The sequence below is a fragment of the Cavia porcellus genome, unplaced genomic scaffold (assembly GCF_034190915.1).
Source record: "Cavia porcellus strain 051 isolate PalLab524CR breed Dunkin Hartley unplaced genomic scaffold, mCavPor4.1 scaffold_13, whole genome shotgun sequence".
Lineage (NCBI taxonomy): Eukaryota > Metazoa > Chordata > Mammalia > Rodentia > Caviidae > Cavia > Cavia porcellus.
In genome coordinates, this window is record NW_026947496.1 from 35,352,753 (window position 1) to 35,380,549 (window position 27,797).

Sequence of the window (27,797 nt, forward strand, 5' to 3'; positions counted from 1 at the left end):
TTGGTTCCTCATCTGAATTTGGTTATTCTGTTACTAACACATTCAGCTCCTTAACATAACAAGCTATCAACAAAATGTCATAAATGACATAAATGCAAGTTAATTCTCCATATGCCACCACCATACAGACCCAGGGGACCAGAAGGCGGGCTGCAGACACTGGGAGAGGCGATGGCCAAAGCTCTATTATCCAAGAGGTGGCTGAGTAGCCGTAGCACAAGGAATGTGCTCCCAAAGTGGGTCAGAATGTTGGGGGCGCAAGACTGCACGAGGGGGAAAGAGTGGAAGCAGCATTGTGCTGAGGAGACCTGCAGGGGCCTCCAGATGGTCAAGCTCCAGAAAGCAGTCCAGGGGAGCATGAGGTTCACGACCACTTGACGGTAGATCCACATCGAACTCGTGGAGAAAATGCCCAGTTTTGGAGCTGTCAACTTACAAAGTCTCTTGGCAAGAGATTTTTAAATGGAGCACGGTCTGAAGTCTGCATCATAATAAATGTGCTGGCTTTCCGCCAGCTTGCAGGATCCCTGTGAGTCACCGACCACAGACCCCTTCATCCCAGACCCATTCATCTCAGGACAGCAACGCTGGCGTTAGAGCCTCACATTTAAGAATATCCAGCAGAGCCAGATGCAAATGTAACAACAGACACACAAATACCCTCTCACGGGATCCGTTACGATGCTCCTGGGGTTCACCAAATCAGTATCAAACAGCACTCGGCGCTGCGTGCCGTCCAGCTTGGCAACTTCTATTCGATCCAAGTGAGAATCCGTCCAGAACATGTTGCGACCAAGATGGTCAATGGCAATGCCTTCCGGGCTCCCCAGACCTAGAGCCGGACACAAAGCAGGTGAGCTTTTCCTTTCTTTTCCTCTCTCTCTCTCTCTCTCTCTCTCTCTCTCTCTCTCTCTCTCTTCCTTCTGCCCTCCCTCTCTCCTTTGGCCTTCCTTCCATTCTGTGATGCTGGGGTCAGAACCCAGGGCTTTGTCCCCTGAGCTGCATGCCCCCCTAAAACTAGATTTTGCTAATCACCCAGTGCTATTTATTTCACAGGGTATCGAACTCTTACACTTTGAAAAACTAAGTGGGAATGTATGAAATGAGTGCTGTTTATAATATATCAACTCTCAAAGTGACAAACTAAAATCACATGTGGTGGTGGGAGCAGGGCCAGCACAGGCACTGAGAACTCAGCGCACAGCCTACCACAAATCAGACCGAATTCCAGGTTCCAGGGGATCCTCGAGGAGGGATCCAGCCTGCAGAAGTCAGAGAAGATTTCCTGGGAGTGGGGAAAGGCACCTCCAAAGCTGGCTCCTGAAGGACCCCCAAGAGTTTCTCAGGCAAAGATCCTGGATGAGAGTTTTGGGGAGCAAGGCCAGCACATGGGTACAAAGGAAGATGGGAAGCGGACTGAAGGGAACTGTAACTTTCTACAGCTGGAAAACATGAGCCAGAGACAGAGTGAGGATGCTGGGCATAGTGGTGGACGTCTGTAATCCCAGTACACTAGAGGATGAGACAAGGGGATTGCAAGATTCAGCCCAGCCTGGGCAACTTAGTGAGGCTCTAAAAACAGAAAGGGCAACGGATGTAACTCACTGAGAAGGCCCAAAGTCCAATTTTCTCAGTATTAGGGGGCGGGGGAAGAATTTAGGTTTTATTACACAGGTAAAGGAAAAGGTCTTTAGATGGAGATGGACCAGTAAGTCTTCCTTTTGCATTAATTATGGGGCAATAATACTTTGAAGAAATGTAAGTATAAGGGGTAAAAGTGGTACCACTGATTACAAATGACCCCCACTGCCCCGCAGTGCTCACTGGGCTTTAACAATGGTGTTCAGGCCAGTGCTGGCACCAAGTACCAGACTCTGCAGTGTGAGCACTCAGCATGCATCTAGCTTTATCTGAAGTTCAAGATTTCAAGTTTTTTGGCTATAAATTTAAGAAATTATAGTGACATTGTGCAACTATTAGTATCACTTAGGATTCTTCCCTGCACCGAGCAGGGACAGGAAGCCTCATAGCATAGCTGGAGGGGAGCAGGCAGGAAGAGGCTGCCCTAACTGAGGGCCTGGGGTTTTCTTGTCTGTGCACAGTGAGTCTAGCACTCAGCCCTCTTGGTACATCAGCTGTCCCTGGACCCCGGCATGTCAAAACCTCTGGTACTAGAAGTAAAATGATAAACTAGAAACTACACTTGAACAATGTCTATTACTGAAACCCTAAGTGCTTTGAAAAGCATATCATAATCTTTCCCATGTCCCTAGAGCCCCAAGGACTGTAAGACTGACCTCCAGATGTGCCTTCTGGCTTTCAGAAAGAACCTGAGTAATCCATTCGGGGGAATGCTTGGAATGAGCACATCTGGTAAGAGATGGGAACCACATGGGCACACAGAGCTCAGGGAAAGGCTGCCCGAGGCAGCCTTGACACAGTACCTGGAGGCACCCCGCAGGAGCTCCGTGTCACCACATTTCCTCTAACACAGTCCCAGTCCTGACTCGAAACCCAGAAGTCACCAAGGCCCTGCACACCCAACCAGGAAAACACTATGCTTCCAAAGAAGAGCCTAAACCTCGCTCCTTACTGTGCAGAGAACAGGGTGGATGGCATGGTGGTGTTTTATTCTGTACCGCCCTGTGAAAAGGAAATTGATTATGAAACTCACTAAAGATATTGGTTAGGATTTCAATGCCTAAAGAGAAAGAGAAGCTCTGAATTCTGAGTATATGAAACCAGGAGGAAAAGGGAAAGGTGCCCACAGCACCTAACTCCCCAGCAAAGCACCGGCCTGAGCCCTGCTAGGGAGATACAGTACCTGAAAGGCATCCCCCACCCCCACCACTGTCTCTGTCTCTGCCTGGTGATTTTCATCTACAAAGACTATGTTTTGATTGAATTCTGTGTCTTTAAAGTAAGCAGGCTTTTCTTGGAAGGTTTTTCCTGTGTTTAAAACATTTTTGGATGATTATCAGTTCCAGAGGCAACAGGAAATAGTGAATGATGACCTACTCCCTCCTTCTGCTAGGCTTTCAAATGGAATTGGAGATAATAGCATTTTCAACAGAGATAAGAGGCACAAAGGCATTTTTGAACTTCTGTTCAGTAAGCCAAAAAGCTCCTAACGACCAGCAGACATCATTTAAATGTCCTATCTGTTTCCAGAAAAAGATTCAGGGTTTAAATGCAAAACCAGAGAGACTTAATCCAGCCTGGGGTCAGTTCCCACTGCAGCAGGTCCCGGAAGGGGGCGAAGGGAGGCGAAGTGCCTCTGGGGATCCTTCAGCACTAAGACCCTTGCAGGGCACCTACTGCTACAGAAATACTAACCCAGAAAAGGCAAAGTCTCAAGTGAAAAGGTACACAAAATGAAGTTTATATATTTTAAGGATAAATCTCTGGTTTGAAAATTTTACAGACAAAGCAAGAAGATGTTATATATAAGTATCAGCATGACAAATCTGAGCAAAAAACATTCCCAGGATGAGTCATGACTTAAGCAACGTGTAATTCTTGACAGCACAGGAAGACTTTTACAGGGCCTAGGATTTTTGCTACAGTGGCCTTTGATCTAGATAAAACATTCCCATATAAAATGGTCTTGATGTATTGAGTATGGGCCTTAAAATACTGCAGAGTCCTGGGCGCATACTGGCTTCCTTTGGCTGAGACAATCTAAGCAATTAGAGAGGTAGAGAAGAAAAGTTACCCCTAGCCCCGCGATGCTACAGGGTGAAATGGCAACTCTTTAACTCCACAGCTGTCCTGAGAATAGACAACCCTCAAGGTCAGTGTTTGTCAAGACTTGTGACCTTCCTGCCTTGTGATTCATCTGCCTGTCCCCTTTGAGAAGATCTTCCTGAATTACATGGCAGAGTGGCCCCACCAGGTTCCGTAGCCAAGAGAGACATACACATAAACCTAGACAGTGAGTTTGACCTTCATGGCTCGTGAAAACTGGCTACAGGTGCTTTCTGGGAAAGGCATGGCACTTGTCCTGTTTTGATTTTATTCTCCTGAGCTAGCAACAAACCTCAGTGACAGTGTCCCTGGGTTAATGGTGGGTCCTTGAGGGACGTTTCAGAGGCGATGGAAACGTGTGCTTTGGGACAGAAGCCCAGCCTCCAGCAAAGCACCACACCTGGCAAGCAGCCATTGCACTTTCCACCCCCCACCTCCTACATGAGCTGCTACAAACAGGACCAACGAGCGAGGGGTGGCATCTGCCTGCCTACCCTGCTGGACGAGGATGGCCGGCTCTCCACCATGCAGGCTAGCTCTCCCGATGCAAGGCTCCGTGATGTCCGTCCAGTAAACCATCTTGTCTACACAGTCATAGGCCAACCCAATGATGATCTTCTCCTACAAGTGAGGGGCAGGGTGAGGCTTTGAATGAAGTACATTTAAGTCCATTATCTATTTCAAATCTTGCGTCATTGAACTACAGCTTTTTATATATTTCATGTAACACTTTCCCCACAGACACAGGCATATATACATGCAGGAATGTGTGCATATTTCCTATCACCTGTAGCTTGGCTTTTCTTAACTGTGCTAGTTTTGAAGAGCAAAACTTTAAAATAGTTATTGTTTAATTTATTATTTTTCTTTTATGACTAATGTTTTTTATCTACCACCTAAGGAATCTCCCTACCTGAAGGTTGTAAATAAAAGGCAAAATATTGGAGGGGAAGAAGTACAACCTTGATACAAAAGTAATGCATGTTTATGGAGGAAGTACTGCGGAATCTATGCAAGTGTAACTGAATTGAGCAAGGGTACCGAATATAAGGTCAATATAAACCTGTACTAGCAAAAAATAGAAAATGAGCTTTAAAAATGTTTACACTGGTCTCGAAAAACTCATAAAATATTAAGAATAAACATTTTTAAATGTGCAAGATTCCATACCAAACACTACAAAACACTGCAGAGTAAAAAAAAAAAATTTTTTTTTTGTTGGTACTAAGGATTGAACTCATGACCTCAGACAGGCACTTACGCTGCTGAGCTAAATCCCTGGCCCTGCAGAGTAAAATTATAAAAATGAATAGAGGTATATTAATTTGGTGGATTGTGAGATTTAATGTTGCTAAGATTATCTATCAGTTCTCCCTTAGTAGAGTTAGATTCAGTGCCATTTTATCGAAGTCCCAGCAAGCTTCCTCTTTTTATTTGTAGAAACTCACAAGCCTATTCTAAAATATTATACAAAAATGTGATAACATCTAAAATAATCAAAGCATTTCCAAAAAGAAACCAATCTGGAAGGCTCCCTCTCCATGATTTCAAGATTTAGTAAGTATATCAAGGCAGCGTGGAGCTGATGTGCAGTTTGGCAGAGAAATGAACACAATAGAACAGATCTTAGAAACAGATCCTCAGTCATGTAGTAAACCAACGAGCCAGGGAGAAGTCATTTTTTTCAACAAATGATGCTGTGACATTTGGATTAACATGTAAGTAAAAGACTCTTTGTCTCCCGTGGGAGCACGTGCTTGTAACCCCTGCATTCCGGGAGACTGAGGCAGGAGGATTGACAGTCTGAGCCCAGCCTGGGTAATTTAGCAAGACCCTGTGTCAGAATAAAAACTAAAAAGGACTGGGGTGGCAGATGCCCTAGGTTCAAACCTCAGCACCGCAACCCCAACACAGAAAGACTCTCAACCTGACTTCTCACCATACGCAAACATTAAAAGCTGAAACTGGCCAGGCATGGTGGTGTACGCTTGTAATCCCAGCACTCAGGAGGCTGAGGCAAGAGGACTGTTGCGGGTTCGAGACCAGCCTGGGCTACAAAGTGAGCTCAGGGCCAGCCTGAACTGCATAGCGAGACTGTCTCAAAAAGACAAAATAAACAAATAAATAGTAAAAAATAAATGCTGAAATTATATGGCTCCTAGAAGAAATGATAAGAAAAGATCCTCATAGTCTTCTAAATAAGTTTATCTACCAGGCTAAACCTGTAATAACAGACAGGGCACTCCAGACTGCAAAACTGTGCTTCTAAGTTCACTATACTGCATTATCAATATACATGTGTTATAAGTTTAGGTATAATTATCTATTAAATTTATATTACAAACTTACATTCCATCACAGTGTGTATGTCATGTCGATAGGTATTAATCGTCTGGGTAGCCTCTACACTGGGCAGGCACAGCATCCCCAATCACCAAGACCAAGGGCCCAGGCCACGTGTGCTGCCTCTCTCACTGCAACCCATGGTCATCATCTTCTCTAACTCCCATCTTAATAAAGACCATTTCCTGTGGGAAACATACCCAAGAGCCTCTACTCACTGATTCTTAGCAAAGTGAAGAAAAAAGGATCAGGGGAAGTAAAGGTGAGGAACTCTTTTGAGTTTAACAAAAATCAACTGGGCTACACTCACAGTTGAAGAGACGCTGAGCAATAAGATACCTCTCCTAGGAAGAGGGGAGCCAGTTATTTGTCATTAATTCATTAACAAGTATTTACTGGCAAGTATTTATTGACAAACATCCTTTGCTTTGCTAAACTTCAGGGAAGCACTTGAATCTTCCTCTAGGTCCTTGTACACTGCCTAGGAACATTCAATTTCATCAATGAATGCCTCTAATCAGTTAGTGGAGCAAGAAACGGGCACCCTCAAGATGTGACAGGTTCCTCATCTGCAGGGGAAGGCTGATAGGCCTGGCCTGTCTTCAGCAAGATTCCTGTCTGGTTGGCTTAGCCAGAATCCCTGTGACTCCAGACAGTCACTCCCTCTCTATGCACTGACCCCACCTGCTCCTTGCTTGTGCATCTTCAGAGTTGAACCCAGTCTCTTCCTCACTGCAAGACCTGACTGCCGTAGTCCCTGCACCCACCAAGATGTCCTGAATAAAGACTTTACCACATTTTAACAAAACATTTAAAAATAAATAATTTTTCCTTTAACATCTGCATGTGCGAGGTGTGATAAAAAATACAGTGAATGTTTAAATAAAACTTCATTACAGTAAAAGATGCACTGCCATTAATCCTCCCTCAGAATAGTCTCCCTCACTTCAAACACATTGTTCCTATTACTTTCTGAAGAAGCCATTTTGGAAGCCCTCTTTCGTGAGTGTCTTTTCATGGCGTTCTTGATGTTTTAAACCTAAATTGATTCAGAACATTTACTGCAATTTCTGTCAGATAAAACCACTGCAGTGTGTCCTCATCTCCTTATTCACCAGCCTTCTTTGGCTCTTTCCAAAGTGAAAATGGCCATGAACGGATAGGTGTGCTGGCACACGCCTGTAATCGCGGCTCTTGGAAGACTGAGGCAGGAGGAGCACCATGAATTTGAATCCAGCCTGGACTACAAAGTGAGTTCAGGGCTAGCCTGAACTAGATACAAGGCTCTGTCTCAAAAACAAACAAACACCATGAAAGGTAAATACTTTTAACCCATACAGGTCATCAAGGCAGCCAGGACAGCACAATTAAAAACATGAAAGAGAACTTCTAGAACTACTTCAGAAGGTGGCGAGAACCAAGGGATGGGTAAGTATGTTTGAAGTGACATGGAATATTTCAGAGGGGATCAGTGTCTTTGACTGTAACACACTTTTAAAAAACTTTTAACATTTGTATCTCATATGGTGACCCTTAGTCAAGATTCCATTCTGTACAAATACCAAATTACTCAAATTGCCTGAAGCACCATAGAGATTGCCTCAGAGTGAACCTTTGCTTACAGATTGTTTTGGAAAAACTTAGTTCAACTCTTGTAAATTAAAGTATGTATTTAAAACCACAGGTGGTTTTCCCTTGATCCAACAGGCAGAAGTTTATCTCTAGATGTTGTCCATGAGATGCTCGAGAAAGACCTGGCAGCCAGGTGGGATCTCAGCCCATTATGAGGTCAGTTTCTATCCACAGCCTGGGAAAACCAAATTATCCAGTTTACAAAAAACTCTGGAATGAGCACTTGGGTGTGGACTCAGAATCAGGCATTTTGAGGATCAGAAAAGACTCAGAAAGAAGCCTCTGGGGAACCGTGGGAGAAGGGGACCAGGACAGTCTTTTCCTGGCAACATTAAGGTTATCAGCAAGTAGTTCCCCTCAAGAGGTCAGGTCACACGGATAGTGACCCCCGTCTCACAGTACTCAAAAGTAAACTCAAAAGGGATCAAAGACATGAATGTTAATGCTAAAACTATAAAACACACAGAGTAAAAGCCTAATGACACTGGATTTGGCAATACTTTCTTGGACATAATGCCAAAAGCACAACAGGCATCAAAAGAAAAAACAGGCTAAATGGACATCAAAAATTTACACATCTTTGTGCATCATAGGACATGATCAACAGAGAGTTTAAAAGGCAGCTCATCAAATGGGAGAATATATTTGCAAACCATATATCTTATGAGGCCAATATCCAGAACATATAAAGAACTTCTACAACTCCACACAAAAAAGCTGATTTTAAAAAGACCAAAAACTTGAGAAGTCCTTGAATAGAAGATATATAATCAATAAGGACACAAGATACTCAATATCACTAATCTTTGTAGAGCTACAAGTCAATACTACAGTGAGGTGCCACCTTACGCTCAGAAGAATGGCTACTATTGCTGAGCAGCTGCGCTGGAGGACACAAAGGAGGCCAATGATGCCATCTGAAGGATTTATGTTTTTAGTGGGGCCTCATGTATTTTTAAGTGAACTTTATTCAGTGTTCCAACACAGTGAGCCTCACTGGGGGGCTGGGAATAGGGTGGACCAATCAAGAAGTGGAATCTCAGGGCAGCATGTAAGTGTCCCATTTCTGGGGTCAATCCAGGGTGCTGCTAGGACTTTACCCTCTAGGTCACAAGAGCAGGAGCTGTCACCAGGGCCAGCAGCCAGCACTTACCGGAACATGAAGAAATGCCTTGGCTTCTTCCTTCTTCATAGTATTCCCCTCCAGGGGGAGGCGCTCTATCTTCCCAGTCTGGGCAAAGAGTAAGTGGGTCCCAGGGGGCAGGGGAATCACAGAGGTAGGCAGTGCAGGTCTCTGGTCAATCACGGGGGGGACTGTGCTCAGACCTAGGGGACAGCAGAGGCCAGTGATGGAGGGCTGTGCACAGCAGAAACACAGATACACACACACGTGGTCTCATAAACACATATACATACATACACGTACACATGAACACGAACATGTGCACACATACAAAAACAAAGAGGCACATGTACACAACCACACATGCAACTACATTTTGGGTCATGTCACCTTTATAGCACCACAAACCTAAAAGTCACACATTTTCTACCTGAAAGCCCACAGTCAAAAGAGCATTTGTGAAGAAGGCAGGATATAAGTTTATCTCCTGGGACAGACTTTGCCACTCATGCTTCTTCAGTGGCCACTCTGCAGTCACTGCCCAAGGAAAACCATGTTTTGCAGGTGCCGCTGCTTGTTAGTGCCAGAGGAGCCCATCACATCACTCAGGGCATCCTGCACACCCTGTTCTGGGCTGAGAAATGGGGTGGCGTCAGAGCTGGACTGGAAACATGTCCATTCCAAGACCTCAGGATCAACAGCCTGGCAGGGACTCCAAGCCCTGCCCTCTGACTGAGCCAGCTCCTTCAGTCTCCGGGTAAGAGGAGTCCCAGGAGGGGGTGGACAATCTGTGGCACAGAGCACAAGCTAATCTGCTGTGTTGGGAAGACACATGCAATTCCTGGGCTTCAACTTCTCCTCTCTAAGGTGACAGCTGGATGAGCTGGATAAAGTGACAGCTGCTTCTCTGGTCTTGCCCAATATATGCAGTCAGTGACACACAACACTCTGGTTGTCCTCCTTACAGTCTGGACTTCCCCTGCCCGGCTCCCCTTGCCAAGCTGGGGCTCTAATCTGCACCCACTGTGGTTTCCATCAAGCAGCTGGGTGCTTCTAAATCCGAAACTGGCTTCACACTGGCACTTACTAACCCCCTTCTGGGCCTCCAGTGCTTTTCAATGTGCCATGACCAATACCTGGGCCCCTCAACCTGGCATCTGATGCCCCCTTGTCCCTCACACCTGAAAACTAACCCCTGAAGCTCTTGCACAACCTCAAGGTTCCTGTGGTGTTTTCCAAAGGCCTCCCTGTCAGCCACCACTCTTGCAAGCCAGGGTCTTCTTTCCATGGCTTTCTGATCGCCATCCACTGTCCCTGGAGCTCCTTTCCCCAGACTTTCCCTGTTCCTATCTCTCAGGGTTGTTGAGGGGCCAAATCCATGACATTCCTCTGGTGTCACCAGCACCTATACCAAATGTCATGTGGGTAAGTTAGTGCTGCTCCTTAGCAGCTTTGGGGAAATATCTGGGAGAAGCTCTGTATCTTGTGGTTATTAGCTAAGCTGAGAAGAGAGACTCAAATCAAAAGTTAGCTGTATCAAGTTAGTTGTGGCAATGACTGCTGTCTAGAGCCCGGGCATCATGAGGGCCAAGCCTGGGCGTCAGCTCTGCAGTGGGGCCACAGATGACTGCTGTGACAGAAGCAGAATTTTAGAAGCAGGCAACATCCTCAGGATTGTCCTGCTCGTCTGTCCTGCAGAGGCCAAGGAAGCTGAGGCAGCAGAGAGAATCTGCATGGAGTCCCACAGCCTCGGAGCTGTCCTACACCAGCATAGCCTTGAACTGGCTGCAGAAACCTTGGGTTGTTTGCTCCTTGAGGTCACAAGCTGCCCTGGCATCTTAAGTCCTTGGGCACATCAGTAAAGGCATGAGATGCTGAAAGATGTTAATGGATGCCTAAATAAACACAGCGCTGGAGAGGCACCAGAGGTCCCCCAGTTGCCCTGTCCCCACAACCCAAGGTCAGGCCTCCCACACACATCCTCTCTGCCCATCTCATATCAGTGCCTGGGCTCCACTGGGCAGCTACACAGTACCTGTGCGTGCATGAGAGTATGGGCATGGAGGGGACAGGGAAGTGAGCAGAGAGACCCCTGCACCTGTGGTTCTGGGCCCCTGGCTCTCCTACCCGCTGTCTACTTACATGGAGGCTGCAGCCCAGCCCTGGTCCTGGTGCCCTCCAGCTCACGGCCATCACGGTCCACACACCAGCAGTAGCCAGTGCTGCCATGGCACTGGGTGGGTGCATAGTGCCCATGCTCGTCACACTCAGGGACAAAGAGTCCTGGTGGCCTGGGCCGCTGAGTGTCTGCTGCCCCCACTGCGCCAAGAATGTGTTCACGCTCCTGCTGGCACCGGGTCTTCTCCACCTCTGTCAGAGACAAGGAAATAGAGCCACCAGCCAGGTCGGATGTCCTTGTGCACCACTGGGGTGTGACTCACAAAGCACCTGTCTCTGGATTTAGTGTTACTAACTTTTAAAAATTTAAAACATCAGTTATGATTTAATGGACTTAACTGTTAAGATTACATTACCTTTACTAAAGTTTTTAAACAATTGTAAAAATCAAGGCAAAACAACATAAAAAGAATCATTTCAAAGTGTGATATTCAATAGTACATTCACAGTACCACGAATCTAGTTCTGAAACATTTCCATCACCCCAAAAGGAAACCTGGTCCTCAGTAAGTAGTCACTTCCAGTTCTGGGGGTTATATTTTGTTTTTTGATGCAGTAGTGGGGACCATTGCACTAAGGTACATCTGCAATCTTTTCTATCTTTTTCAGACAGGGTCTTACTAAGTTGTTAAATTAATTAGGCTCTAATTGGAAATCCTCCAGCCTCAGTCTGCCAGAGTCAGGATTACAGGTGTGCACCTCAACCACCTGTCTTATGGGGAATTTTACATCTTCCTTACACGTGTCTTTTCACTCTCATGCTCCTTGCTGACTGACACTGAGTCAAGACCAAAGAGCCTAGAGATAAAAGATGAGAGTGCTCACCAACTCTTGTGTTTTCCTTTAATTATCTGGCATGAAACTGGGCTTCTCAACCATGCAGCCCAAGTCCCAGAGCAAGTACTACACGTGCTCCCACATAAGCTATGGCCTGGAATAAGTGGCTCCCGAACACCCAGATTTGCAACTGCTTCCACAGTCACTAGAGCCCGGGCATCATGAGGGCCAAGCCTGGGCGTCAGCTCTGCAGTGGGGCCACACAGAGGGAGGCCAAGACACTGGGGGAAGTCCGTTTCCCTCTCCCCTGACCGCCAAGAGCTACAATTATGTCTTGTGGTCTGTCCCTTTCAGGTTGCTCCACATGCTACTGGTGCCCCTCCTCTCTCCCTCACCAGTCCTTCCGGAATCAGGCTGCACTCCAGACTCTGAAGAGCTGTTCCCCTAAGAGCACAGGGGGGCAGTCACTAACTCCTCACCGGGCACACAGCCTAGAGGAGGGAGCAGGCATTCCCATCAGCACAGAGGGGCCAGGGCACATCAGCCACAAAGGAGGACCTTGTTCTCCACAGGACAGGGTCACAGGAGGCCTGCCTGCCTGTTTCTTTTTTATTTTCCACTCCTGTGATGTTGAGAATCAAACCCGGGGTACGGACGGTGCTGGCAAGTACTCTGCCACGCATCCACACCTCCTGCCCTGCAGGCTTGTTTTCATGACTGGAGGACCAGGGATAAGGAGCACTAACAGTAGGGCTCAGCCAGTTTTGCAAAGTAAATACTCTCAGCTTTGTGGCCATACATACACTGTCCATGACAATTATCCAACCGTATGGCTGTGGTGCAAAAGCAATCATGGGCCCCTCATGTCCCTGCTCTAGGGACTAAATCCAGGGATTCTCTGCCACTGAGCCACATGCCCAGCCCTTTATATTCATTTTGAGACAGGATCTTGCTAAATTGCCCAGGCTATACTCAAACTTGCAATCTTCCTGCCTCAGCCTCCTGAATAGCTGGAATTACATTTGTCTGCCACTATTCCCAGCTGCAGCCACATTTAGTACACAAATGTACCAACTGCATACAAGGAATATAAACATCATGTACTGCAAACTTGTACAGAAAAAGGGGGGGGGGGGTCATGGGATGGGGAGGGGGAAGAGAGAAGGAAAGGGGGCTAAAAAGGAGCTACGATTCAGATGTGTTATGCACATGAACCACTTTGCATGAGATAAACACTATTCCTACACCCATGTACTAATACAATAAAATGGAAAATGCACAAAAATACATAAATGAATGTGACTGTGTTCCATGGAAATGAAAGGAAGAGAGAGACATTGTATATAATAACACATGCCTGCTGTAATCCCAGCACTCTGGGAGACTGAGGGAGGAGGATCTTAGTGATGTAGCAAGACCATGTGTCAAAATACAAAATAAAAAAGAACTGGGAAAGCACCTCAGGACAAAAGTCTTGATTCTACCCAGAAAGGAAGAAAAAAAAAAAAAAAAAAAAAAAAACGAAACCCACAACAATGGGCTGAGTTTGGCCGATTTGGATGGCAGTGGCTGACTCAGGCTCTAGCACATTACTAAGGGAGGAAAACATGTGTGCATGAGTATGTACTAGTAAGACACACTGTGAAAGCCCTGACAGATTGCGTAGTTGCAGACCTTTGTGTCTGGGGGTTTGCGTCACAGTGGCGTCGGGTCTGTGGTGCTGTGGGCATGTCCACAGTGCTGCCCAGCTTCCACCTCCCCCAGCTGCAGAACGGCTGGCAGCAGCAACCTACCTCTCAGGATAACTTTGAGGAGTGAGAGTCAAGTGACAAGTGTCTGAACGTGTTCCCCAGTGTTCACTTGTTGGGGGCCCCACTGCAAGTGAGAGGCGAGACCTTTAAGCGGTGAATTGCTCATGAGGGCTCTGGGGGAATGCCCCATTTGTGTTTCCTGGGGACTAGCTTCCCTCTCTCTCCCCCAGATGATGCCAGGTCATAGGGCAGCCCTCAAGAGTCCCTCTTAGATTTCGCAGCCCCCAGAACTGTGGCCAAACAAACTTGTTTCTTATAAATTACCTAGCGCGTGGTATTCTGTTGCAGCAGCAGAAAATGGGCCGGGACAACACACACAGATGCATGTTAAGCTCTGCGCTCAAATGTTCACGTGTGGTAGATCCAATGACACGCGCTGCGCTGCCAGCAAATGCTCAAAGCACCCTTTGTCCCTGTGCCAATCCTCGTGTTGGCCTGCCCACCAGCTTAACAAGATTGCACCCCTGGGGAGAGGCAGTTCTTGTGCCAGAAAAGTGTTTGTTGCATCTGGCAAGAAAAAACTGTATTTTTCTTCTGTCCCCAGACTAATGTAAACAACAAAACAGTTGATGTAGGAAAAGCCAAACACGGATATGAATAAGCCAGCTAGGTGGAATACAAATGTTGGGTTTTGTACACTCCTAAATAAAAAATTTGTCTGCTTCCTCAAACCGTTCCATTTGTGCTGGCTTTCAGAGATTCCACATTAAGGGGCCACAGTGGCACAGTGCTGGTAAAGTGTGAGGTCATGAGTTCAAGGTCGTGGAAGCTGAGGTAAGAAAGTTCCAAGTCTCAATCCATTCTTGGCACCCGAGTGACTTATTGAGACCCTTTTGCAAAAAGAAAAGAATTTAAAAAGTTGGGGATGTAGCTCAGTGCAAAGGCCCTGGGGTTCAATGCCCATTAGCACAAAAAACAAAACAAAAAACCCTCAGTGATCTTAAACTGACAGTGAAACTTTTAAGTGCTGTATCTTGAGTTTATGGGAAGGAAAGGAAACTTCAGTTCTGACTCAGGAAACTGAATTTCAAGTTGTTTACAGAAAGCTGTGACCTCAGTGGGGCTCCTGGGATGTTGTCAGCTGGGCCAGCAGGCAGTGGAGGCTCCTACTGAGGCTCCAGGGCCCAGGGATTGTCCAGCAAGGGCCCACTGGATGGGTGGACAGTGGGGTCATGGAGACTGTCTCCTGGGCTTGTGCCTGGTTGGGAAAGTGCTGACCGAGGCAGATCACTTCTGGCTAGAGGCTCCCGGAGGAAGCTCCCAGGCTGATATTCATCAGAGAAGGGGCAAGCGGTCAGGTGACTTTTCTCAAGGAGGGGACAAAGAGAGCCAGAGGGAAATGAAGTGGAGAGAAATAACACCGGGGGAGGACCTGGGGAGGGAGCACGGATAGGGGGCATGAATTAGGAAAGTTGCTCATTCAGCTCCACCAGGGACTTTGGGTGGCACTTAGGTGACACATCTGCAGTGTGCCCAGTGCACAGCAGCCTGGGGACAGTTTCACTGGCGTGATGTTCACAGATCTTTTTTTTTTTATAGGTACGGCGAATTGAACTTAGGACTTTGCGCTTGCCAGGCAGGCACTTAAGCCCCTGAGCTGTATCTCCAGCCCCTGATCTGGGTACAGTAGCTGCCCGATGGAAGGCCAGGGAGGACAGCAAGCCCAGAAATCCTGGGTAAGGGTGGACCTCTTTGCACTGTTCCGAGGAGCAGGTTAGAAGGGACTGCAAGGAAAAGAGGGGAAGGAGGAGGCTCAAGGCTCAGTGGTACTGATTTGGAAATAAGGCCACCAAGAGCTCAGGGACACAGAGGTGACAGTCCAGGGTCACAGGCATCGAGTCTGGGACATTGTCAAATTTATGGGCCTGGCTGGGGCTCCCACAGCCCGACCGCATCACCTGCTCCGTGCTGTCCTGCCCCATCTCCTTGGCAGTCCCACCTGCCCTTGAAGGCTTGGTGCAAAGCTTTCCCTGCCAGCTCCTGGGGTCTCTGCCCCGAGCCCTAAGAATCACTCACACATTTACTGGTTCCTGCCAGTTACAGTGCAGGCTCCTCTTGGTACAGGGGGGGATGCTTAAGAAGTATTTAAGCATGTTACTACTTCTGCTACTAGTTATACCACTAGTTATTCTAGTTAGCTGGATACTTTGGAAAACTAGCTAGACCCTCATATCCTACCCACTCAAAGGGGCTAACTGTACCAGCAGTGATACATCCCAGCTGGTGAGAGTGAAATGCAGAGCTGTGGTTTCCTGGACAATGAATGCATAAAGTATTTCAAGAAGGAAGCAGAGACAACAGAGAGGTTTGTCATTGACTTTTACATGAGCAGTTTGCAAGAGAGGCAGGTTTAGGGGCAAAGACCTGGGCAGTCTGAGGAGAGGCTCTAAGAAGGTAGTGACCTAGTTTTAAAATCTAATCACCAGCAGGTTAAGTAAATAATAAAACCTAAAGCCTACACATGCCTGTAATACCTGTATTCTGGGGGAGGTTAAGGGAGGAGAAGCACAAGTTTAAGCCCAGCCTGAGCAGCATAAAGACAGCCTATCTCTAAATAAAAAATGATTGGGCGTGTAGCACAGTGCAAATGGCCCTGGGTTCAATCCCCAGTAATATGCACAGAAAGGCAAGACAAAGCAAAACAGGAAAGAAGGAGGGGAGAGAAGAGGAGAGAAACAAAGGAGACCATGACAGTGTAGAACTATGAACCCTGAAAGAAGCAGGTGAGGCCACACCACCAAGGGCCCCTGGTATGGTGCCTGTTGGGAGATAGCAAATGGAAGCAACAGAGCATCCAAGAGGTCTGGGAACAGGCAGACCCCCAAAAGGAACCACAGGCTAACTGCGGCACAGTACGTGAACCTAGGAGCTGAGCAGCTGGAATTCTCAATAAACCTAGGAGCTGTCAGGGACCCACAATGGGAGAAGCTACAGGAGTAGAGTCAAAGTCAGGCAAAATAACATCTCTGAAAGTGAAGGACCAATCAAGATAGATCATGTGCAGGTACAAATTCCCTATGATGAATGTGAGCAGTACGTATATCTAAATTGTACCAATAAACAATTTTTAAAAAGAGAAGGACCAGATATGGATGGGAAGGGTAATATAGCCAAAAATCTCAAAAGCAATTGAAATATTTTTAAATACTTCACAGAAAAGGAAACTCTGCAAACTAAGCCACTCTTGCAAAAGTTCAAGTAAACTTGGATTCACATAATACAGAGACAGAAGAATATAGGACATCAGATCCCATAGGAAGTTAGTATAAGACAAGGATAATAAAGAATAGAATAACAACCTTAGGGACAATGAAAGTTTGTCAGAAAGATATACTCACAGAATAGATCATAGTAACTAAGGCACAATAAGAAAATGATGCAGACAGCAAAGAACAAAATGAATCAAAATTTGGAAAACTACAAAACAGGTCAACAGAATTCAGAAAGGACATAAAAATAAAACAAAAAATATGAACCCAAAAATGAAGACTGCATTAGAAGGAACAAAAATGTGAAACATACAGATGAGGCTTTAACAGAGACAGAACTGAGGAAAACATTTAAAGTCAAAAAGAAATAAGATAAAACAGACTGGAGAGAAGGGAACAATTACTAGACAAAGACAAAGAGGATTCAAAATATGAGTCCCTGAAGAAGAAATAAACCAAGGAATGAAAGGAAAACACACAGTAAAAACTGTAATTCAAAACAACTTTCCTCAAATTAAAAAAACAAAATAAAACAAAAATCCCAGTCTGGAAGGGCATACCAAAAAAGCACACCGTGTAATGAAGAATAGTGACTCAGAACAATCAGCACCAAACCATGTTCTGGTAAACTTATCAGACTCTAAATAGAGAACCAAAAACAGAGCACAGGCTTTAGGAATGTAGATAAAGAGAGACGGCACCATCAGATCATCATTTAAGTCTGACAGCTGTGCTTTATGTTAGAGTCAAGGAAAGACAATGGGAACAAGGAATACAGTTTCCACAAGCCCTTCCTGCAGCTCTCGCAGAAAACCTGCTTCTGACAACACAGTAACTAGACAGTGACTGAATAAAGCCATGGGGGTGAGCCATGGGCGTGCATTCTAATTCTCACTGTACTTAGACCCTCTCATAGAATGAGAGAAATGCAGATGTAATCTTGATGAGGGTAGAAAAACTTCTCTAGACATGACTTTGAACTGGAAATATTCACATGCACCAGTAAGGCACACCCCACTCTGTGGGCGCATTCCCAGGATTCAGATTGTGTGTGACTAAAGGACTGGGTGGATGTCACTAGCCCAGAATGTCTTGTACCCTCTGACCCTCTCCTGATTCTCCTGCATTGCAAAGCTCTAGCCAGTAACATACTCTCTGCAAGACAGCCTCCACTTCCCACAAGAGAAGTCCCTTTTCACACTGCCAGCTGGTCGGCCTCTGGGGATAGCACAGCATGGAGGAGGCCACTTCCTATCTTGGTTTCCCTTTCCTTGTCTCTCTCATGCATCATGTGCCCTGGAGGGAGCCAGTTGCCAGTCTCACAGATGCTAAGGTACCCTGGGGAGGGGCCCTGCCATGGGAGGACATGAGGGGCCAGCAGCTACATGAGTCCTCTGTGCAGAGCCTTCTTTTCCGTCAGAGCAGACCCCAGCTTTTGCTGCCACCTTGACCACCTTAATCTGAGACTACCCGGTAAACTGCTTCTGAATTCCTGACCCAACCCATACAAACTGTGAGATAATTAATGTTTATTGTTACAAGCAGCTAACTTTGGGAGACAACTGTCTACAACAATAGGTACCCAATATGGTACACACATACACACTCACATATGCATATACACACGACACATGCACAGGTACACACTCACACATGTATCTCACATATGACTCTTGATTTCTGAAATGCTATTTTTATACTCTACCTACAGCTATTTTCTAGAGTTTTCTACTTCGTTCTATCTAAAAAATAATGATAATAGTAGTCCACTAGAGTGATTTCACAACCACACATAATTATGGGCAGAATGCAAAAGGATGGAGCAGGGACAAATTATAATTTCCTCTACTTTGTCTGTTCTCATTTGACACTGCCATAGCCATGACCTTTTAGGCTCACCTTTAAAGCCAGGTTGGTTTTGTTTTTGGAGCCAGCAACTCTGTATACACCAGGTGCCAAATGAGTGCTGACTGTTCAATTCCTGTGCTTCATTAAGTTTGGCACCAGGAGTCATACGATATCATGTACCATTTCTCACTGTAATGATTCATAGACTGTTTTAGACATAGAAAATTTAGAATAACATGATGGAAAATCTCCATGTTCACATTCTAGCTAAAGAGCAAATGTTAGAAATATAAAGGCAGACCCTACTCTGTGGTGGGAAGTGTGTGTTCCCTTAACATTTGAACATTGAAAACTGCACCCCCCTACACACACGCTGTCGAAGAAGGAGGCCCTCTGGGAGGGTATGTGGTCACAAGGGCGCAGCCCTCTGGAATGAGACCAGCACTTTATAGAACAGCCCCAGAGAGACCCTCACTCATTCATCATGTGAGGACACTGCAGCAAGACAGCTGGCCATCTGTGAACCTGGAAATCGGCCCTCCCAGGACACTAAATTTTTGGCGCATTGGCTTCAAGTTTCTTAAACTTTGAAATTATGAGATTAAGTTTCTGTTGCATATGAGCCACCCACTCAGTGGTATGTTGTCACAGAAGCCCAGGTTGACAACGACACCCATTCCTCTCCCATAACCCCAAACCCTATCTCCCACTACAGGTGACCTCAGTGTGGGCCCCTTATTTACTACTTGCATTTCACCATCTTCCTAGGTATGTAAGTTTATTTTTACACTGGTCTCTATTTTATGCACATGGGACCATATTGCACACATCCTTTTGCAATTTTTTCTTTTGCTTAACAAATATTATAGTTAAACTGGGCGTGGTGGCACATGCTCATAATTCTAGCACTCGGGAGGCTGAGGCAGGAGGATTGTTGCAAGTTCGAGACCAGCCTAGGCTACAAATTGAGCTCAAGGCCAGCCCAAACTGCATAGCAAGACACCATCTCAAAAAGAAAAAAAAATAAACAAAAAACTATGGTTTTGAGATTTATCTGGTAACTCCAGTTCATTCATTTTAACTGTTGCCTGCTATTTCACTGTGTGGAATTAATCATAACTCATCTGTCTCTTCCTCCTGCTGGCAGTCATAGACGCTTTTCTACCGAAATTTGCAGTGAACATTCTTGTACATCTCTGATAGCGTGCTGTCTCTTGGATATATAGCTAGATGTTTAATTTTCTCAGGGAACAGGACCAAATATATAGACAGTCCGATAAACAGTTCCTACTAACACTGTCATTGCCTTCTCTTCATATCCCAGACTGCAGGTCTGGATTCGTTTCTGTTTGGTAAACAGAACCTTAAAGAGAGGGCAGGGAGTCAAGCTAAAAACAACAAAAGCCAAAACCCTGAAACATCTGCTTCTCTTTGAAGTAAAGATGAGAGGCGAGCCTGTGGACTAAGGGACACTAGTCGGTTTTATAGCTGTTGGAATGCCCAGACTCGCACTGCCAACAATTCTTCTCTGTACTCTGCCTATCAAAATCTGTGCGTGGGCCTACAGTACTTACCCATAAACCCATGAACAAAAGGTTAACCCTGCCTAGATCCATCTAAGCTGGGTCTAATAAGCTATTTCCACCACAGGCCAGAAAGTAAACTATTTAGGTTCTTTCCACTTTGTGGGCCTCACAGACTCAGTTATAAGTACCGATTTCTCCTTTCCTAACACAAAAGCAGCCAGACTCCATGCAAGACCTAAACAGCATGGCTGCGTTCCAATAAAACTTTATTTACAAGCTGGGCATGGTGATGCGTGCCTGTGATCTCAGCACTTGGAAGGCTGAGGCAAGAGGATCACTGTGAGTTTGTGGCTGGTCTGAGCTACAAAGTGAGTTCAAGGCCAGCTAAACTGCAGAATGAGTCCCTGTCTCCAAAAACAAACAAAAATTTTATTTACAAGATCAGATTGAGGGCCAAATTAGATCTATAGGCCATAGTTTACTGATCCCTGTTCTAAACAGAAGACAATTTAGCCTAGAAACAATTTAAACTTCATTTTATTTGGCCATTTTCTCCTTTTGGATTAACACCATTCTAAAAACTAGTCCTAGTAAGGGTGTGGGTAAACAAATACTTTTGTGTACCGCTGGCAGAAATATAGAAACTGGTGGATTCATTTTTTCCCCATTAACTGTAAACAGCCATGACCCTGCATGAGCAGTAAATCCCACTGGGTACCAAAGATATAGAAAATGTCTCTGCACACTGCTCTCAGTGCACTCAGACTGGTGAAAGAGGCAGGCACTTGCATATCTCCTGGCTGTTTGCAAAAGTGGAGAGATGGAAATGTCCCAGGTAGCTCTACTAAAACATCCATAGTGTTATGAATCCATCCAACCAGCAAGAGCAGCAATAACTAAAAATAAATAAGGTGCCTGCTACCTCCTGCTTGAGGGGTTAAGGACATTCTTAACCTCATGTAAGGACACGAGAGGTTTGGAGAACTGAATCCACATTGAGAGTTCACTTGACCAACCCAGTTCTAACACTTACTATGTTGGCAATCTGGAAAGAGTATTTTTCTTCCCTGATGTCACACCCTCCAGTTACAAAGAGATAGTCGCAGCACTTACCTGATAAAGACGATCATGAACATGCCATAAAACAGACCTAAAAGGCACTGCTTAAGCTTGGATCTTGAATGTTCCCCAAAGGGCAGGTTTTGAAGCTTGGCCCCCATCTGTGGCCCTACTAGAAACTTTGGGAGGTGGGGCCTAATGGGAAGAAGCTGGGTCACTGGGGGTGTGGCCTCAAGTGGCATATAGGGACACAGCCTTTCCTCTCTCCTTTTCCTTTTGGATCACCATGAGGTGAGGACTGTCCCCGAAGTCTTACTAATGCCTCGCCTCCCCAGGGCCATGTACTCAGCCCTTGTGGATACAGCAATAGGCCACCAACTCTACCACCTCCACTGTTGTCCCTTACCGCCAGGCACGCATTGGAAGCCGTCTCCTTGGTAGCCAGGTTTGCACTGGCACATGAAGGAGCCTGGAGTGTTGTAGCAGAAGGCATCAGGGTGACAGCGACTGAGCTGGCATTCGTCCACATCTGCAAAACAGACACAGGCCAGGGTCAGTGAGATTATTCCTAGAATTTGTGGTTTATGCAACAGTGTAATCCATTTACTCCTATCTATGAGAACCAGCTTTTTGGAACAGTGACTTTAAACTTACTAAACATTAATTTTCAAGACACTAAGTCCCGAACACCCACATAGAACAGAGGTGGTAAACCTATGACATGGGTGCCACAGCAGGCTGTGAAACTCTAAAAGGTTTGCTATCACTAATCTAGGACAATCACAAATGTGTTTCACTTTGGCAATAATGTCCCCATGAGAAATCAAGCTTGCAGAAAGGAAAAAGGAATTACGTAAATCATAAGGTGATCCCTTTCATCAAAAGCAAGAACTGCTGAAATGTCTGCATATTTGGAGGCAGGTCATTAACTGGTAGACAAAAAGCCCCAGAGACCAGCAACTCACTCACTAAACAATGAAGAGACAGTATCTCAAAGCATCTTAAAGAGTGTGAGCCTTTCAAGAACATTTCATGGTATATAGTCAAGCAATTTTGCCAACTAAAAGATTTGGGACAGTGCAAGTTATCTTACCTAAAATTTCTTCTGTGAACACTTGGCAACCACCAGTGGGGCTCCTCCCAGGTGTGAAAGGATTCTGTGTGGCATTTATTCACTGACTCTGGAGCCATTTACTCAATAAGGGAACTCTGGTTTGGTGGGAAGAAAGCTAGAGCAAGCCAGCCGAATGATTGTGTGTATCTTGCTAAATAAAAGGATAGACTTTATGATGTATGTGTGCAGGGACTGTGCTTTTTTGTGAAACATTAACAATGTCTTCAGCTCCCAGCAGAGAGCAGGTGTCTAACTGTTGCTTGAACAAGCAGACCAATAGAATGAACCAGTGTGGAGTGGACAAGTATCATCACCAAGACCAGCCCCAAAAGAAATTACAGTTTCTGTGTAAGAAGCAGTTCATTTCTCCAATAGTGCCAGGACCATAATTCTTTCTTATATTTGGGGGCTGGGGATGTGGGGTGGCTGGGAACTGGTCATGGTAGGTATCCCCGAGGAGAACTTTCCAAGTAACACAGGGAAAATCCAAGAGTGACCACATACCTTGGCAGGCTCGGCCGTCCCCAGAAAAGCCTGGCAGACAGGAGCAAGTGTAGGAGGAGCCTCCCGTGTAGATGCAGGTGGCCCGCTGGGGGATGTCACAGTCATGGAGGCCAGTGGCACAGTAGTCAATGGGGCGCTGCTCCACGATAGCTTTGGAACAAAAGGTTAAGGCCGACAGTTGGAAGAAGATCCCTAGACAGGCTGTGCCCAGCCCAGCTCCCACCATTCCATCAGTTCCACCAAGTGGGCTTGATGAGGGGCCTCCAGGGTGCTCCTCTGCTCCCCGGTAGGTTTACATCTTGTTTCTTCCCCTGGATTAGGCCTCCCACGCCTTGGTGGGTCATTCCAATCATTCAAGCTGCCTTTACCCTCAGTTGCCCCCAGGCTCTGGCTCTTACCACCCAAGAGCCCAGCAAAGGACCCATGAGCCCAGTGAAGCTCCCAAGAGCCTGCTTTTCTGGAGGTGGAGTCTGGACATATGCAGATGTTACTAAATGTTACCTAAATGGTGCTTTCCACAGCCTGGCTCAGGCAGCTTTTGGAGCCAAAAATCTGAAACCACATAGTGTTTGTGACTTTGGCCCACTCTGGACAGATAATACCTTCCAATGCCAAAATCAATGTCACTTACTTCTCACCAAGGTAAGAGAAGCTTCTTCAAGGATATGAGGTAAATATGGCATAGGACTGAGGACATTTGGGGTATGTGGCTCTGGCTTTGTACCAGTTCTGTATGGGCTAAGCACATGGACTTGGATTCACTGTTTATTGCATAGAGCCTTGGATTCTGCGTCTGCACACCAGGAATGATGACTTCTGGTGTCAGGGAATACAGCAAAGGGAGCCATAGCCCCGATGACAGGCACAGGAAAAGTGATTGAGGAAGCCCATGAGAGACATGGGCTGGTGATGGGGCCTCCTGATGCCGCAGCCAGCCATGACAGAGATCAGAGTGGTTCCCGATGGCTGATTCTGTTACTCTGGGTTTTCATTGCACCATTTTCCTTCTGGCTTTTTGGAAGCACTAAGACTCAGGACGGTTTACCCCATGGTGTGCCAAAACGCAACTCTTTTTTCCTTCCCAAGACAACCTTGGATCTGGATTATTGTATGGACAGGACTCATCTCTAATTGATGAATCCTCCTAAGACCGATTTTGATTTATCCCGCCTTAAAGTAGAGAGGAGAAGGAAAGCGAGGGGCAAAAACGAAGAGAAGGAGTCTGGCAGGTAAAAAGGAGACACTTCAAAGGTCTGTGCGGAGTGACAGGCAGCCAAGGATTGGGGATAGAAGCTGGTCTGTGCCCTTAGCAGCTTAGACTCCTGAAGCCCATGGTGCTCACCACCTCCCCCGGACACGCAGCATCAAACCAAACTGACAGATCACAAGGAGGCCAGAGTTCACAGTGCCGCCAGCAGTACCAAACACCCGTCTGAAAACAGTAACCCAGAATCTACCTAAGCTGCCGGGGCACAGCCCTGTTTCCCTGGGCTCCTCCTCTTCTCTCCCTTCCCAAATTCAAATGTTCCCTTCTTTAAAAAAAGAAAGAAAGAGAAGAAAAAGAAAAAAAAGAAAAAAAAAAAAAAGAAAGATTCCCTTCTACCAAGGCCTCCTTCCTCCCAGCTCCCTTAACTACCATAATGTGACAGCGGAGGCTTCAAGAATTAAAACCAAAAGAAGGCAGGGAAAATAAATTCCCACCATAGCCACGACAATCAGGAGATGACTCCCACTCCGCTTTCCGCTCTTTCTTCCACCAAACATTTATGCAGCTTTTCAGCTCCTCAGGAGCCACTAGACCTTCACACCTGCGTGCAGCTCTAACTACTGCTGCTTGTCTTCATTTTCACACGTGTATTTCTAAAAGCTTCAAATCCGTGACAAGAAAGAGCAGTCCATAGTGTAATTTTTTAAGCCGGATCTTTCTTTATGTAAGACAGTTTCTCATGCCCAATGACTTCCATTCTTACCAAAGCTTTCAAAATTAACTTTACAGCCCTGAACAGTATAGCTGCATGGTTCTCATTTCTAAGTAAATAAAGCATTCTAAGCTAATGTCTGCATATCAGTTAGTGAAAAGTGGCCCTAAGGGGCCTCTGTGGCTGCAGGACCCGCCCGTTCTCACGGGAACACAGCATCCAGACGGCCTTGCTAACTTTATTGCTACAGAGAGGAGCCCCTGGAGCCTGGGAGGGTCAGTGACCAACACCACAGAGGAGAAACTGCTGCTCCAACTGCCGAGAATGTGGGCTGATATGCGTGCGAGAGGGGACACCAATACTTCCAGACTCAATTTCCCCAGGACTGCGCCAGGCAGAAAGGTGGCTTTCCTGCCTTTTCAGTCATAGGGAGAATGCAGGGGTGAATGTGGGCAAATTTTTGGAAAGGAAAGAAAATTTGAGCTCAAAATGGGAATCCAGAGACTGTTAAGTCAATGTTTCACTTTTCTGGTGCATTTGTTTCTGAAGAAAACTCAGGAAAAGGACTGTACCCTGACCTGGAACAGTGATATGGTCCCTGGGAGACACATGCAGGCAGGCCGGGGCTGAGAAGTGAGGCACAGAGGATCCAGCAAGAGATACAACAGGAAGAGGGACAAACAGAGCAAAAGAAGCCATTTACAGGAGGAGCAAAAGGCAGGTCACTCAGGTCCCAGGAGAGTAAGTCACAAGACTTTGGATACTATAAATTCTAAAACAAAATACAATGAATCCTTCGTACAGTTTCCCTAACAATACAACTGGCAAAGGGCTTTGTGCTCAGCAGCCTTTTCACTAAGCCTGGCTTTGCTGTTGCTTTGGCTTTTTTTTGTCGTTTGTTTGTTTTGTGGTTTGCTCTTTTGGGGAGGGGGGGGTACCCGGAATTGAACTCACAACCTCCACTTGCCAAGCTTGTGCCACTAAGCTAATTCCCCAGCCCTTCTGCCGTTGCTTTGTTAGAAGAGCCAGGGCACCCTGCCCAATACACCAGGCCAAGTGCCACAGGCCAGTGTCCACTGAGAGGACATTGGTGTCAGAAGACATCAGCAAGGTGACTTATGAGCAAGCTGAGGCACACCTTTCCTTCACCAAAGCAGCTTTCACATGTGTCAATGAACTGTAAAAGTCTGCATCTAGAGGAGAAGAGGAAGTCACAGGTGTCCTGCCTGCCTGGGCCCCAGCCCTCTGCAGAGTGGGACAAACCAGGCTCCTCACTGCTTGGCTTCTTTTTCATGTTCCCTGCTCTGGCCTAGACAGCAATTCCCAGCCCAGGCTTTCAAACTAGGATACTGTTTGGAGAGGGAATTTCAAGATACAACTGGAGCTGATGAAAGGGGCAGAGATCTGAGCAGGAGGGAACTTCTTGGGGGGACTGGCAGTAAAAAACAAAGATCATGTAAGGCCAGTCCTGCCAGAACCCAGTGACCACCTCCTCTCCAATGGTTTTTACTCTTATTTTTGAACAATGGAATCCACTATTCAAAAATCTTGCTTAAAATTTGATTTACAGAAAAATGGGAGGCTGGGGGTCAGAGGAGCGGACATCAGCCTGCCCATGACCTCTCTGTCTTTATAGGCAGCTTCGAGGCACTTCAAGGGTTCTACGAGACACAGGATGCCAATGATCTCATCTGAATACCTCATTTTACAGATGAGGAACTGAGGCCTAGGAGCTTAACTGTCTCCCTCTGAATCAAATACCCAGGAGCAGCTATTTTTTGCACAGCACTAGCTCCATACTTTGTCCTGCCCCTTCAGTGTATGTGGCCATCAGGAGTGGTCAGACCCAGAAACTCAGGTCACCACACCTCCCACATGCATGTCCAAATCGGTTACAGCGACTCTGCAGACCACCACCCAAGGGCCACAAAATCCGCCATCCATGCTTGAGCCAACACAAGGTAGAAATGGCATTGCCATTAAAAACAAACTCTGGAATCTCCTGCACCTCCAAAACCAGAGGAGGATTTCAGGCCAAATACAGAGAAACTGAAGTTCTCTACTCAGAGGAAAAATAAGTAACTTTAGCAGAGTGAGAGGAAATCTCAAATCTGCAGAGGGAAGTGACCTCCTGAGCTCCCAGATGTTTGGGCTGCACTCAAAACATGAGAACTGCCTGTTCTTCCACCCTGAGGACACTGCTTCAGCCTGGAACTTTCTGGTGCCTTGTCTGAGCAAAGGGAACATATTCAAGGCTTAGCAAATAGCCAGGAAGGCGAAAAGAACACTGGCTAAAACAGCACATAGGATGCTGCTTGAACCAGACACACACGGTGAGCTCAGATGGCTTTCAGCTGACTTCTTTCCAGGCCTGGAAGTCTCCAAGAATCTTGGAACATGAAATTCTTGGACCCTGTGTCCACGCACAGCAGTAGAAGGAAAGATAAAATTAACAACCTGGCTCTTTGTGGTTGGCCCCTAATCATCATCACCAAAAGAATCAACTAAGAGCAGCATTAGCCTAAATAAATTAATACGGCAGTATTAACTTACTTCAGTAAAACTAAGAAATTATGCTGTGATTTAGAGTGGCTCCGAAAGGAATTTTAGATGTAATTTAGGTAGAATTCAGTCTAAAATAGCTAATAGCATAAAAGACCCCTGGAAGGAAGCCCTTCAGTAGCATTCTCAGCTTTACAGTCATAGTGAAAATGGTTAGACATTTATAAGCAGTGCTGGGTATGGTGGCACATGTCTGTAATTCCAGTCACTCTGGGAGGCTGAGGCAAGATTTCAAGTTTGAATCCGAATTGGAGAACTTAGGGACTTAGTAAGGACTTGTCTTCAAACATAAAACTTTTGGCCAGGGATTTAGCTCAGCAGCATAAGCACCTGCCTGGCAAGCATGAGGTTGTGAAATCGATCCCTGTTACCAATGGGCTGGGGAGGTAGCTTAACACAAAGGTTCTGGGTTCAATCCAATGTCACACACACAAGCACACACAAA

At 46.1% G+C, this 27,797-nt stretch overlaps 1 protein-coding gene across 1 annotated transcript in view; it reads right to left on the reverse strand.

Annotated features, from left to right (window-relative positions):
- The window catches only part of Nid1 (nidogen 1), an 85,711-nt gene that overhangs the window by 7,633 nt on the left and 50,281 nt on the right, over nt 1-27,797 (reverse strand). Inside the window, exons 11-16 of the mRNA XM_003473369.5 lie at nt 22,872-23,021; nt 21,660-21,782; nt 10,988-11,215; nt 8,876-9,048; nt 4,242-4,368; nt 661-832 (exon numbers count right to left, since the gene is read on the reverse strand). Of these exons, the coding sequence (XP_003473417.1) occupies nt 661-832; nt 4,242-4,368; nt 8,876-9,048; nt 10,988-11,215; nt 21,660-21,782; nt 22,872-23,021 (973 nt within the window). The remainder of the gene's footprint in view (nt 1-660; nt 833-4,241; nt 4,369-8,875; nt 9,049-10,987; nt 11,216-21,659; nt 21,783-22,871; nt 23,022-27,797) is intronic.